Below are 14,550 nucleotides of genomic sequence, written 5' to 3' on the forward strand. Positions count from 1 at the left end.
GCGGATATGATTAACTTGGGTTGATCTAGGCTGGCTTTAGTAGCGCCGGGAAGTCTGTCCTATAGTGTGAAGCACAGCAACGGGAGTCTCTAGACAGTGCAATACTGCAAGCTGTAGAGCTGGGGAGAATCCAGGCTGTAGTTACGTGCAGGGGACTTGGGAGGAATCCCTGGTGAGAAGGGCCTGGCAAGAGCTGGGCAAGTTGTTAAGGACCCAGGCGAGCAGGCTAAGGTCCAGAGCAGAAGGCCATCCCAGCAAGGAAAGGAGCCAGTGAGAAGCTCAGGCTACAGGGGGACAGCCGTGTGTGTACTTGGGTTCCTGGGCCACATTTGGCCATAAGCTCAGGACACAGACTCATGACAAAGCCTCAACAGCTGAAGAATGCAGAATTCCTACCCTATGGCTATGCTTGATGAGGATGGGCTCTCATACTAGGTAGACTGCAATCTGCCATATCAGCATGTAGCAGGGCTGCTCTTTCAGAAAGCCTAAAATATACTCAGGATATGAACTCAAAACTCATAGTCTATGTTAAAGTTAAAACTACTTATTCCCAAAATAAATGACACAGGTGCAAACAGGTAGAAGGATATTCTGAGAAAAATCAGCCCTGAATTAGGTCTAATTAAAATACGACTAATTAGGCTGGGAGTAGTGGCTCATGTCTGTAATCCCAGCACTTTGGGAGGCCAAATTGGGTGGATTACTTGAGGTGAAGGGTTCGAGACCAGCAGGGCCAACATAGCAAAACTCTATCTCTACTAAAAATACAAAAATCAGCCGGGTGTGGTGGTGTGTACATGTAATTCCAGCTACTTGGGAGGCTGAGGCAGGAGAATCACTTGAACCTGGGAAGTGGAAGCTGTAGTCAGCTGAGATCTTGTCACTGCATTCTGGCCCAGGTGACAGAGTAAAACTGTCTCAAAAAAAAAAAAAAAAAAAAATATATATATATATATATATATATATAAAATTTATATATGTATGACTAATTAACTGTAATGAAATCTTTAACTTACTACAAAAATGACAGAACAGAAATCTGACTAATTATAACCAGACAATCCTTGCTAGGCAGACACAGGTCCTGGGAAATCCCCAGAGTTCTCTGGTAGAAGGCACTTCTAAAATGTGCTACTTAAGCACATTCCTATCCCAGAGCTGATCATAGTAATATTCTCTTACAATCCCCAGGCAAGGTCAGAATTACTGCCCAAGGATTTTCTAAGAGGGAATCAGCCAACACTTCTAGACTGTCTTGCTGTAATTGCACCTTCCTTCCTAACAAAAATTTCTCCCCTTGAATCTCAGCCAGGCCATGGGCCTCTTTAGGTGAAGTTTTTCTGCTTAAAGAGTAGAGAGCTAAAGTTCTTAGAAGTGATTTTTAAATTTATATGATCTGACAGTATGGAACCTTATTTTAGTCTCTGTAGTGACAAGATTTAATTTTCCCCTAACTTCCTCCTGCAACAAAGAGTTTTAATATGAATGTGTATTCTCTCTCTCTGTCTGCATCTTTCTCACAAGTATGATTATATACTCATATTATAGACAAGAAAACTGAGGTTAAATGATTTTCCCAAGATCATATAGCTATCTAATGGTTAAAAACAGCAAAAAAAAAAAAAAAAACAACTTCGAATTCTAGTTTAATGTTTTTCCCAATGTACCATACTACTATATTACCATCCTTAATCATTCTTTAAAATTTTATCACAAAAATTGAGTTTATTATTATTATTATTTTTGAGACAGGGTCTCACTCTGTCACCTAGGCTAGAGTACAGTGGTGTGATCATGGCTCACTGCAGCCTTGAACTTCTAGGCTCAACAGATCCTCACACTTCAGCCTCCCAAGTAGCTGGGATTACAGGCACATGCCACCACATCTGGCTAATTTTGTATATTTTGTAGAGAAGCGGTTTAATCATGTTGCCCAGGCTGTTCTAAAACTCCTGAGCTCAAGTGATCCACCTGCCTTGGCTTCCCAACCTGCTGGGATTACAGACGTGAGCCGCTGTGCCTGGCCAAATAATGAGTTTCTTAATTTCCCCCAAACCCTCCCCATCTTCTGTCTCATGACTTTGTCTTTTTCTTCACAAGAACTTTATATTTTCTGTTTCTAAAATATGTAAATAAAAAATTATTTCAGTGGGATTTTCTGTATTATACAAAGGAGAAATTACAATGCCGTTAAAAGAACTATGGAGATTAAGATACTATATTTCTCTGAATATCATTTAAAAAATGAATTCAGGGCTGGGCACAGTGGCTCACGCCTATAATCCCAAAACTGTGGGAAGCTGAGGTGGGTGGATCAATTGAGCTCAGTTCACCAGCCTGGGAAACATGGTGAAACCTCGTCTCTACAACAACTAAAAATACAAAAATTAGCTGGAGATGGTGGTGCATGCTTGTAGTCTTAGCTACCTGGGAGGCTGAGGCGGGAGGATCGCTCGGGCCCAGGAGGCAGAGGTTGCAGTGAGCCAAGATTGAGCTACTGCACTCCAGCCTGGGCAACAGAGTGAGAACTGGTTGCAGAAAAAAAAAAAAAATAGAATTCAGGGCTGGGTGTGGTGGCTTATGCCTGTAATCCCAGCAGTTTGGGAGGACAAGGAAGGAGGATCGCTCGAGCCCAGGTGGTTCAGGCTGCAGTGAGCCATGACTGCGCCACTGCACTCTGGCCTAGGTGACAGAGTGAGACCCCGCCTCATTAAAAAAAAAAAAAAAAAAAAAAAAGGAATTAGGAACTTTGAATTTGCTAAGGAATTATAATAGGATAAAAGAGTATAGCCAGGTCTGGTGGCACGTGCCTGTAGTCCCAGCTACTTGGGAGGCTGAGGTGGGAGAATCACTTGAGCCTGGGAGGCGGAGGTGGAAGTCAGCTGAGATCACGTCACTACGGTCCAGCCTGGGTGACAGAGCCAGACCCTGTTTCTAAAAATAAATAAATAAATAAAAAACAAAAAGCAAAACAAAACAAAAAAAACCAAAACCAAAAAACAAAAACCCAAACCAAAAAAATTAAACTAAAATAGAGAAATAACTAATTGTATTATATTTGTAATTTAGTTCTTCTGCTCCCCCTTGCCCCCTGCCCCAGTCCATGACATTTACTGTAAGGTTGCTACACGGTGAAGAGGACATTCTTAGGTAGTTGTCTGCACTCCTGGGCTAGGTGGATACAGCCAGCACTGCTTGCTGACTACTAATTCAATATGCCATCACAAGATTCACTGCTTCTGTGTGAGCCACAGCGTGGGGTTGCTGAAGTGAGGCATCACACTGCATGAAGATACATTTTCATTGGGGCTAGTTCAATTCAACATACATTTACATTTACTGAGCTCCTATTTATTCCTAGCACTAAGGAAACAAAAAGGAATATTCTTGAAGAGCTTTAAGTCACATGAAGTTTGAAAAGAAACACATATTAATAGATAACATCAATCTCACACAGCACGTAAAAAAATAGGTAAGTACTTGGAAAAAAGAGGGGCACAAAAGAAGGGTGCCTGGCCAAGGGGGAAACTAAGCCAAGGTAGTTGATGCTTTATACCTGGATCCCTAGGCTTTTAAGACCCCAACAAAATTATAAGTTTAGTAGTATTATGACCAATGACTAGACTTACATATTTCAAAAATCAAGAAGACAAGGAAAATAAAGGGAATTAAACTGTAAATGAACTTGGGATATCTTTTTTTTTTTTTTTTTTTTTTTGGTTTTTGGTCATTGTTTTAAGGTACTGGTTCTTTTTTAACTTAATTTTAAAATTTTTATCTCTTTATTTATTTTGAGACTGGGTTATGAGACTGGCTAATTTCTGTAGTTTTGGTAGAGACAGGGTTTCGCCATGTTGCCCAGGCTGGTTTGGATCTTCTGGGCTCACGCCATCCACTCACCTTGGCCTCCCAAAGTGCTGGGATTTCAGGCATGAGCCACTATACCCAGCCGGTTCTGGTTCTTGTATTTTAATTTGGAGCTGGGTCTCCATGGTTGGCCAAGTAGGAGAGATTACATAATGTTTAAAATCATATACTTAATCCCATGACCTATTCATCTGCACTGTAACATTAAAGCTTTCCTATTTAAATCACTAATTGGCTAAGATGAATTGGCAAGACCAAAGCCTGCCACTCTAAAAAAAATAAATAAACAATATTACAATAGATCACTGTACTTCTTAAATTTAGCTTGCATAATTCAGCCTCTATTTCATGAAAGAATTCCTCTTGTGCATTTATTCCTTAGCAGGCCACTGGAATAGAATATGCCTGATTGTTTTGACATGAAGACATTGTACATTTTTCTCACCAAAATGGCTGGAAAGAGCAGGTATGAAATCTTTGATGTTTGTTGGCTTTTTAAAAGCCAACAATTGAGAAGCCCTTGTCAGAATTGGGAAATACTAATACCTGCAGCCATAATTGCTGGCTTCTGACATTGGGCATTTTTTTTTAGCTTAAAAGGATGAGGAAGTCCTTGTTTTCACTGCTTTTTCTCTTTTTTTTTCTTGGTGGAATTAAGGATACATTTAATATATGTTAAATTTTTATGTGTAACCTGATATCTGCAAATGAATATAACTATATATATGTAGTGAGGACAAATTAAATCCACCCTTCAACTTATAAACTAGGACATTAATAATACCGTTGCATTTACTTATGCAACAGGTAACCTGTGCAAAAAATAACTACTCTCTTGAATTTTGTGATAAACATTTTTTCCAGTTTTACCACTTACATATTGTACAGTTTTGCTTCTTTTTGAGCTTTATAAAGTATCATATTGTATGCAGTATTCTGCAATTTCTTTCCTTCACTTTTACTAAGATTCAACTATATTGTTTCATGTTGTTATACTTATTTATTTTAATGCTATAAAATATTTCATTGCATAAATGTACCACAATTTATAGATCCATTTTCTTGCTGATGGGAATCTGGGTTGTTATGAACACTTGTTCAATATTACCTTGCACAAATGCAAAGGTATCTCTAGGTAAATACTGAGGTGGGAGTGGGAGGATGTGCTAGGTTGTGGAGAACGTAAGCTCCAACTTTCTATTACTAAGTTTTTCTCCAACTTGGTGATGTATCAGTTACACTCTTAGAAGCAGTGCACAAACATTCTTGTTGATCCATATCCACAAAGATAACTTGGCATTGTTGGTTTTCTTCATCTTTGCCAAGCTTGTGAATGAAGAATGGTAACTTATTATGGTCTTCATTTGCATTTCTCTGATTACTAATAAAGTTGAACATCTTTTCATACATTTGATTGCTATGTGCGTTTCTGTTGAAATATTTCTTCGTATCATTTGCCCATTTTTCTACTGGGATGTTTCTTTGTTATTCATTATAGTAGTTCTTTATATATCCTAGAATGCATCACTAGTTTAATGTTTTGTAAATTTATTTTCTCAGTATTTGAACTCTTTTCACTTTTCCTTAAGAATAGAAGTTATTTTAACATAGTCAAGTTTATTAGCCTTATATTTCGTAGTTAGCACTTTTTGCGTCTTAATAAATATATCCCTGCCCAGATGTCATAAAGATATCTTCCTGTACAGGCATCTAGAAGCTTTAAGCTCTAGCCTTTTATGACTTTAATCCATTAGGAATTGCTTTTCAGTTGGTTGCGAGGAAGACATTCAATTTCATTTTATTTTTCCAAATGGGTAACTTATGTCCCAGCAATTACCGAAGGCCTGTTTTCTGGATCTGCCACTAACTGGTTTCTCACTTTCGTTTGATGAACATTTACTGAATGCTTGCTTTTTATCAGGCACTCCGCCAGAGGTGCAAAATAGAATCAAACATGATACCTCCCTCCCTTGAAGGGTTTAACAAACAGTCTGCATGGTTTTTGGCAAGCGCTTATCCACCAGTGATGTGGCCCTTGGAAAGTTATTGTTTCTAAGCTTCAGTTTCTCCACTTATATTATAAAAAAGCCTACCTCATAAGATTGGAATCAAGGTTATATGAGTCATACTGCTATACAAATATAAGGCAGTCTTAGTAGTCACACACTGGGAGGGAGAGGACCACAACACACTGGTTAAGTCTTATCCTCTACCGTAATTTCTTCCATCCATTTAGTCAACAAATTATTTGTTTTGAAGGTTTTAAGAAATTTTTTTGTGGGTAGATGGTAGGTGTATACATTTATGGGGCACATGAAATGTTTTGAGACAGGCAAGCAATATGTAATAATTACATCACAGAGAATGGGGTATCCCTTCTCTCAAGCATTTATCTTTCGTGTTACAAACAATCCAATTATGCTTTGCTATTTCCAAATGTACAATTAAGTCATTATTGACTATAGTCACCCTGTTGTGCTATCAAGTAGCAGGTCTTATTCATTCTATTTTTTTTCTTTTGGTTCCCATTAACCGTCCCCACCTCCTCCCCTATTTTGAAGGTTTTGAAACATGACTGCCAATTAAATGATACTCCCCAGACTGAGATATGGTATCCCTTCAATCTGGGCAGAATGCAGTGACTTGTCAACCAACATGGTACGGCAGAAGTGATGTCATGTGACTTCTGTGACAGTGCATAAGTGCAAAGTAGCTTCTATGTGGCTTGCCGGAACACTCATGTTGGAGCACTGAGTCTCATGAAAGAAGTCCTACTATCCTGATACCACCACACTGTAAGGAAGCCCAAATTAACCCACACAAACGGACCACATGGAGACGCTCTGCGCTATGGACTCAACTGTGCCCTTTCAAGTTCTTTTGTAGAAGCCCTATCCCCAATGTGGCTGTATTTGTAAATAGGATTTTGGCTGGTAATTAAGGTTAAATGAGGTCAGAAGGGTGGTTCTTAATCTGACAGGATGGTGGCCTTTTAGGAAGAGAAGGAGAGTTCTCCCTGTCTCTCTCTCCCCTTGCCTTCCTGTCCCCCACCTCCCAACCCGTACCATGTGCACACACTGAGGAAAGGCCAGCAGGGAAGGGAAGGGGCCATTTGCAAGCCAGGAAGAGGACTCTCACCAGAACCCAACCATGCTGGCACACTGATATCGGACTTGCAGCCTCTACAAGTGTGAAAAAGTTAATTTCTGTCATTTAAAGGATTCTGTCTACAGTACTTTGTTATGGCAGCCCAATCTAACTAAGACACTGGTATCATTTGGCTGTGGCCCAACCAAATCTCATCTTGAATTGTAATCTGAATTTTAATCCCCACGTATTGAGGGAGGGACATGGTAGGAGGTGATTGGATCATTTGGTCAGTTTCCCCCATGCTGTTCTCATGATAGTGAGTGAGTTCTCACAAGATCTGGTTGTTTTATAAGTGTCTAATGCTTCCCCTGAGCTCACTCTCTCTCCTGCCACCATGTAAGATGTGCCTTTCTTCCTTCTGCCATGATTGTAAGTTCCTAAGGCCTCCCACCCATGAGGAATTGTGAGTCAATTAAACCTCTTTCTTTATAAATTACCTAGTCTCAGGTATTCTTTATAGCAGTGTGAGAACGGACTAATACAGAGAATTGGTACCAGGATAGTAGGGTACTGCTATAAAGACAAACTGAAAATGTAGGAGCGACTTTGAAACTGGGTCACGGGCAGAGGTTGGAACAGTTTGGAGGGCTGAGAAGAAGACAGAAAGATGTGGGAAAGTCTGGAACTTCCTAGAGACTTATTGAATGGTTGTGACCAAAAATGCTGATAGTGGTATGTACAATGAAGTCCAGGCTGAGGTGGTCTCAGATGAAGATGAGGAACTTTTTGGAAACTGCAGTAAAGGTCACCCATGCTACACTTTACCAAAGATACTGGGCACTTTGCACCTGCCCTAGAGATCTGTGGAACTCTGAACTTGAGAGAGATGATTTAGGGTATCTGGCAGAAGAAATTTCTAAGCAGCAAAGCATTCAAGAGGTGGCCTGGGTGCTCCTAAAAGCATACAGCCATGTGTGTACACAAAGAGACGGTTTGAAATTGGGACTTATGTTTAAAGGAAAGACAGAGCATAAACATTTGAAACATTTACAGCCTGATCATGTGGTAGAAAAAAAAAGCTCATTTTCTGGGGAGAAATTCAAGCCAGCTGTAGAAATTTGCATAAGTAACAAGAGCCAAATGTTAGTGCCCAAGACAATGGGGAATATGTCTCCAGGGCATGTCAGAGGTCTTCACAACAGCCCCTCCCATCACAGGCCTGGTGGCATAGGAGAAAAAAAATGGTTTTGTGTCCCCCCTCCTCCCCCTGCTCTCTGCAGCCTCAGGACATAGTACCCTGCATCCCAGTTGCTCGAGCTCCAGCTGGGCTAAAAGGGGACAAGGTACAGCTCAGGCCATTGCTTCACAGGACACAAGCCCCAAGCCTTGGTGGCTTCCACATGGTATTGGGCCTGTAGGTGTGCAGAAGACAAAAACTGAGCTTTGTGAACCTCCTCCTAGATTTCAGAGGATGTGTGGAAATGCCTGGATGTCCAGGCAGAAGTCTGCTGTGGGGGCAGAGACCTCACAAAGAACCTCTGCTAGGAGAGTGGGGAAGGGCAATGTGGCATAGGAGCCCCCAAACAGAGTCCCCACTAGGGCACTGCCTAGTGGAGTTGTGAGAAGAGGGCTACTGCCCTCCAGACTCCAGAATGGGAGATCCACATGACAGCTTGCACCCTGCACCTGGAAAAGCTGCAGGCACTCAACACCAGCCTGTGAAAGCAGCTGCAGGGGTTGTAACCTGAGAACCACAGAGGTGGAGCCACCCAAGGCCATGGGAGCCCACCCCTTGGATCAGTGTGCCTTGGATGTGAGACATGGAGTCAAAGGAGATTTTGGAGTTTTAAGATTTAATGACTGCCTGGCCAGGTTTTGGACTTGCATAGGGCCTGTGGCCCCTTTGTTTTGGCCAATTCCTCCCATTTGGAATGTGAACATTTACCCAACGCCTGCACCCACACTGTCCCTTAGAAGTAACTAACTTGTCTTTGATTTTACAGACACATAGGCGGAAGAGACTTGCCTTGTCTCAGAGGAGACTTTGGACTTGGACTTTTGAGTTAATGCTGGAATGAATTAAGACTATGGGGGACTGTTGGGGAGGCATGATTGGTTTTGAAATGTGAAAAGGACATGAGATTTGGGAGGGGCTGGGGGTGTAATGATAGTTTGGCTGTGTCCCCACCCAAATCTCATGTCAAAATGTAATCCAAATTGCATAATTCCCACAAGTCAAGGGAGGGAGTTGGTGGGAGGTGAATGGATCATGGGGTGATTTCCCCCATGCTGTTCTTGTGATGGTGAGTGAGTTCTTATAAGATCTGATTGTTTGATAAGTGTCTGGTGCTTCCCCTGCGCCCTCTCTCCTGACACCGTGTAAGACATGCCTTGCTTCCCCTTCGGCTTATGCCATGACTGTAAGTTCTTAAGGCCTCCCAGCCATGTGGAACTGTGAGTCAATTAAACCTCTTTCTTTATAAATTACCCAGTCTCAGGTACTCTTTATAGCAGTGTGAAAATGGACAAATACAGACACCTTGAGACTACATGAATAAAGACAGATGCCTGATTAGTTCCTACCTGCTTCAACCCAAGCCACCACTGCCTGAAACCACATGTCAGACCCCAAGTCAAAACTGTCCAACTAATTCCTTTCTGAATTCTTGATCCACAGAAACTGTGAGAGAAAAGAAAATGATTGTTGCTATTTCAGGCCACTAAGATTTGGGGTAATATGTTATGCATCAATAGATAACTGGAGCCCTTATTGCATGAAGAATTATGAAAAGTAATTTCACTTTTCTATGTATTAATTTTAAGTGGAAAATAAAGAGAGGTAAAATAACATTTTATATCCAATTGGGATAATATATTTGATTATTACATACATTATTGCTGTCTTGGGAATATTATTCAGAGCATCCTAATTTTAGTAGGGCAGGCCTGAAATTGCTGACATCATATAAGTTTAAGATCCTATTTATCCAGCTTAATGAGGCCTTTATGTGTCGATTTTTTTTTTTCTTTCTGAGACATGGTCTCACTCTGTGACTCAGGCTGGAGTACAGTGGCACAGCCACTGCTCAGTTCAGTCTCAACCTCCTGGGCACAAGCAATCCTCCCACCTCAGCATCCCGAGTAGCTGGGACTACAGGCACTCACCACCATGCTCAGCTAATTTTTCTATTTTTAATTAATTAATTAATTTTTTATTTTTTTGAGACGAAGTTTTGCTCTTGTTGCCCAGGCTGGAGCCCAATGGCACGGTCTCGGCTCACTGCAACCTCCGCCTCCCCGGTTCAAGCAATTCTCATGCCTCAGACTCCCAAGTAGCTGGGATTACAGGCGCCCACCACCACGCCTGGCTAATTTTTGTATATTTAGCAGAGACGGGGTTTCACCATGCTGACCAGGCTAGTCTTGAACTTCTGACCTCAGGTGATCCACCCGCCTTGGCCTCCCAAAGTGCTGGGATTACAGGCGTGAGCCACCACACCTGGCCTCTATTTTTTATTTTTGTAGAGATGGGTTTTTGCCATGTTGCCCAGGCTGGTCTTGAACTCCCAAGCTCAAGTGATCTGCCTGCCTGAGCCCCACAAAGTGCTGGGATTACAGGCATGAGCCACCATGCCCAGCCATTAATGAAGGCTTTATATGCTATATCATGGCTATCCTATTTAACTTACAGTATTATGGAGAAAATAAATAAAATATTTGGATATCTGATTTTGCCCTTTAGGTATGAATGGGGTAAGTTTTACCATTTATTAAAGTGTCCAACTCCAGCAGAGAACTAATACTGGTAATTCTAGGTTTTAAAAAAATACTGCCTAAATAAACATAACCATTTGTCATGGAAGGTGTTTAAAGGTAGGTAAATTCACCTAATGACCTTCAATGCAAAAACAAACACAATAGTTATTTTTTATTATCCTGATGTAGAGTTAGCAAATATTGTAGAAGCCCCTAAAAAATGTTCACACAATAAAAATTATAGAAACCAAAATTATAGAACCAAATCTGAAATTACCTTAAATTGTTAAAATAAAGGCCCGAAATGAACCAGCTCAAATAAAGACACAAATCTGATGAACGCATTGGTGTCTATCAAGTCACTATAGTATGCTAGTCTACTCTACAGGCAGCAATTTGTTCCCAAGTTTAGTGGGATCAATCCCAAAACTATAGAAAAGTTATTTTATTTTATTTTTTGAGAAGGAGCCTCACTCTGTTGCCTAGGCTGGAGTGCAGTGGCATGATCTCGGCTCACTGCAACCTCTGCCTCCTGGGTTCAAGTGATTCTCCTGCCTCAGCCTCCCAAGTAGCTGGGAATACAGGTGCTTGCCACCATGCCTGGCTGATTTTTGTATTTTTAGTAGAGATGGAGTTTCACCATGTTGTCCAGGCTGGTCTCAAATATAAGAAATTTAAAAGTACTTTGTGACAAAGAAATCTAAAGTGACAAACCTTTCATATCTTGATAACATTCATAAGAATCACAGAATGTGAAATAAAAACAAAAACATTATTCCAAATGAGAACTTAGAAATCATGATGAAAATAGGATTAATTAAAGGAAACTAGAAATTCTAGGAAAAATTCCAAATTACATAAAAAAATATAGAACAAGAAAGAAATATAATTTGGGGATGAAATAAAACGAGGAGACTATAAAGGCCATGATTCAAATCACATCGAATAACTGTGGTCAAAAGGAGCAAGAAGAACAATTTAGCTAATGAAGAATAATCATAAAGTTATTTTCATAAGTTACTTTCACCATGAAGTTTATAGACCAAATGTGAATTATTATGAATTATGATTATCAATTATAGGATGAAAAATGCTTGTCTGATATGAAAAGATAAACAGGATATACATCTTGCATGTCTAAATCTTGATTACACATTGTATAATGAGTTACAAATTAAAATGCTATTTAATTTAAAATATTATATTCCAACTCTTGTCATGGTCTGCTAAAAAGGAAAAAAAATTGGGATTCTGCAGAAAGAAACATGCAAAATTAAATTAAAAAAATGCCTGGAATTTTAAAACTGCTTTTTTCCCCAAACAAATTGCTGAAGTGTCATGAAAATAAAAATTGAAAGCTGCTAGGAGGCAAATCAACATTGGTAAAAAGATCAAAAACACTTGGAGAGACCCACCTAGAACATTTATTATCCATAATTTCCGCAAGTCTTGAAAAATGTAAGGATGACAGGAATGACTCTGGCATACAGCATCAACAGTATGTCATCAATATTATGGTTCCAAAACCACAAGATATTTACAGATAAACAACTTGATTCCATTTGCTTCTAATTGATTTGGTCTAAGATAACCCTTACATGTAACCATCAAGTTCATAATGTCGTTAAAAAGCCTTAACTTTACAGATGTTCACTCCTCTACATTTGGTCTTTAAGTGAATGGAATTAGCATCTCAACATAACCTCAACGATATAATTAACATTATGTAATACTATATAATGCCCATTATGGTATTATAATCATTGGAAACAAAAGTTAAGAAAGTCCAGTCAGTATGTTTTATTTATGATTGAAAGTTCTTTTTTGTTGTAGTTTTCCCCTCTTTAAAGGGATTTATAACATTACTTACCTGCAAACGAACAATTCTCTCAAATATATCTCCTCTCATGCTCATCTCAATATCAAAACGAGAAAGTCTTTTGTCTGCTTCTGTACTTGCTGCTCGTACTTCTTTGTCAGAGGATACGTGCTGGGGAAAGTCTAGCATGGTCCTTTCCACTGCGGATGGAGAAAAAAACTATTACCACACAACAGGACTTGTCAAATCAGTATTAAGCCAGATACCTCATACCCAGATGAATGATCATGCCAATAAAAGTTTTTTTATTTTATATTTTCTGTAAAGGCTCCTAAGGCTACCAAGAAAAAGCATGTAATGCAGGATTTGGCTGTTCCAGCTGGCATCATTATGAACGGTAAGGATGTGAGCTGAGCACTTATCAAAGTACATTGGGGTACAATTTTTTTTTTTTTTTGAGACAGGGTCTTGCTTTGTCGCCCAGGCTGGAGTGCAGTGGTGCAATCACACCTCACTACAGTCTCAACCTCCCAGGCTCAAGCAATCCTCCTGCCTCAGCAGCCCCCTTCCCCAACACCACTGAGTATCTGGGACTACAGGCATGCACCACCACACTCAGCTAATTTTTATATTTTTTGTAGAGATGGAGTTTTGCCATATTTCCCAGGCTGGTCTCAAACTCCTGGGCTAAAGTGATCCTCCCACCTCAGCCTCCTGAAGTATTAGGATTACAAGCATGAATCACTGCATCTGGCCTGAGAGTGTAATTTATCAACTGGGAATGTAGGAAGAGAAAGACACAGTTCCTATACTGAGGCATCTTAGGATCTGAGATGGGAAAAGGGTACACAAAAAGATAAAGACTCCACAGAAAATCTAATCAAAGCAACGGACCCTACCCCAAATGCACACATACATAAAAACATCCAAAATTCCAGATAATTTCAAAGGATTCCCAGAAATCTAAGTGGACACATCCAACAAGTAGCTAGACATTGGAGACATTCTGTTAAATAATAATGATAATTTAGTTTGGTTTAATCTTCACATATTAAAGTTGGTTCTTAGGTTTTTCATCAATTTGTATTTTGACTTTAATTGGGTAAAAATCTCTGATGTCAATGAAATAACCAATACTACAGAACAAAAATAAGTATGGTTTATAGTGATGGTTGTGCTATGCTGTGAAAATAAGTAAATTTTTATTTGATTAACTTCAGTATTGTGAAGGTATTATAAATAGAAAAATTTCCATATGATATATAGTAGACAGAAAAGCTATCCTTTATACAGCAAGAAATTATATAGTTAAACACTCGTATCAGTCCTCTTAAAACATTGTTACAAATAAAGCTATTAGAAATACCTGCCAAAAATATCAGAATAAATCCATAAGGTATATTTTTGAAATATCAAATTATGAAATTATGCTTTTAGGATTTAATATATAATTTTATGTCTGTTGGTTAAGGAAAGAATGGAATAGAAAACTTTGAAATTTAATACTTACAGCACATATTTAAGTGATATTGGTTAACTATATGGTTGCAATATGTTCACTTTTTAAAATTAGCTATAAAACGGTGGCTCACGCCCATAATCCCAGCACTTTGGGAGGCTGAGGCGGGTGGATCACCTGAGGTCAGCAGTTTGAGACCAGTCTGGCCAACATGGTGAAACCCTGTCTCTACTAAAAGTACAAAATTAGCTGAGCATGGTGGTGCATGCCTGTAATCTCAGCTACTCGGGAGGCTGAGGCAGGAGAACTGATTGAACCCGGGAGGCAGAGGTTGCAGTGAGCCAAGATTGCGTGACTGCACTCCAACCTGGGCAACAAGAGTGAAACTCCATCTCAAAAAAAAAAAAATAATAATAAAATAAAATAAATTAGCTATAAAATATATTAAGAAGGAATAAAAATTGCTCAAAAACTTACATAAGCAACATCAAATGCAGGAGCCTAAAATTAGAAACATATTCTTAAACAAACAAAGATGCTGAAAGCCATTTCCTTC

The 14,550-nt window shown here is 39.5% G+C and overlaps 1 protein-coding gene across 4 annotated transcripts in view; it reads right to left on the reverse strand.

The window, feature by feature from the left end:
* NLN (neurolysin) overlaps window positions 1-14,550 on the reverse strand; it is a 103,953-nt gene that overhangs the window by 47,786 nt on the left and 41,617 nt on the right. For all 4 annotated transcript variants that reach the window (XM_055252268.2, XM_055252269.2, XM_063623239.1 and 1 more), the window contains one exon: window positions 12,587-12,735. In XM_055252268.2, the coding sequence (XP_055108243.2) occupies window positions 12,587-12,735 (149 nt within the window). The remainder of the gene's footprint in view (window positions 1-12,586; window positions 12,736-14,550) is intronic.

Source organism: Symphalangus syndactylus, chromosome 18 (assembly GCF_028878055.3).
Source record: "Symphalangus syndactylus isolate Jambi chromosome 18, NHGRI_mSymSyn1-v2.1_pri, whole genome shotgun sequence".
Lineage (NCBI taxonomy): Eukaryota > Metazoa > Chordata > Mammalia > Primates > Hylobatidae > Symphalangus > Symphalangus syndactylus.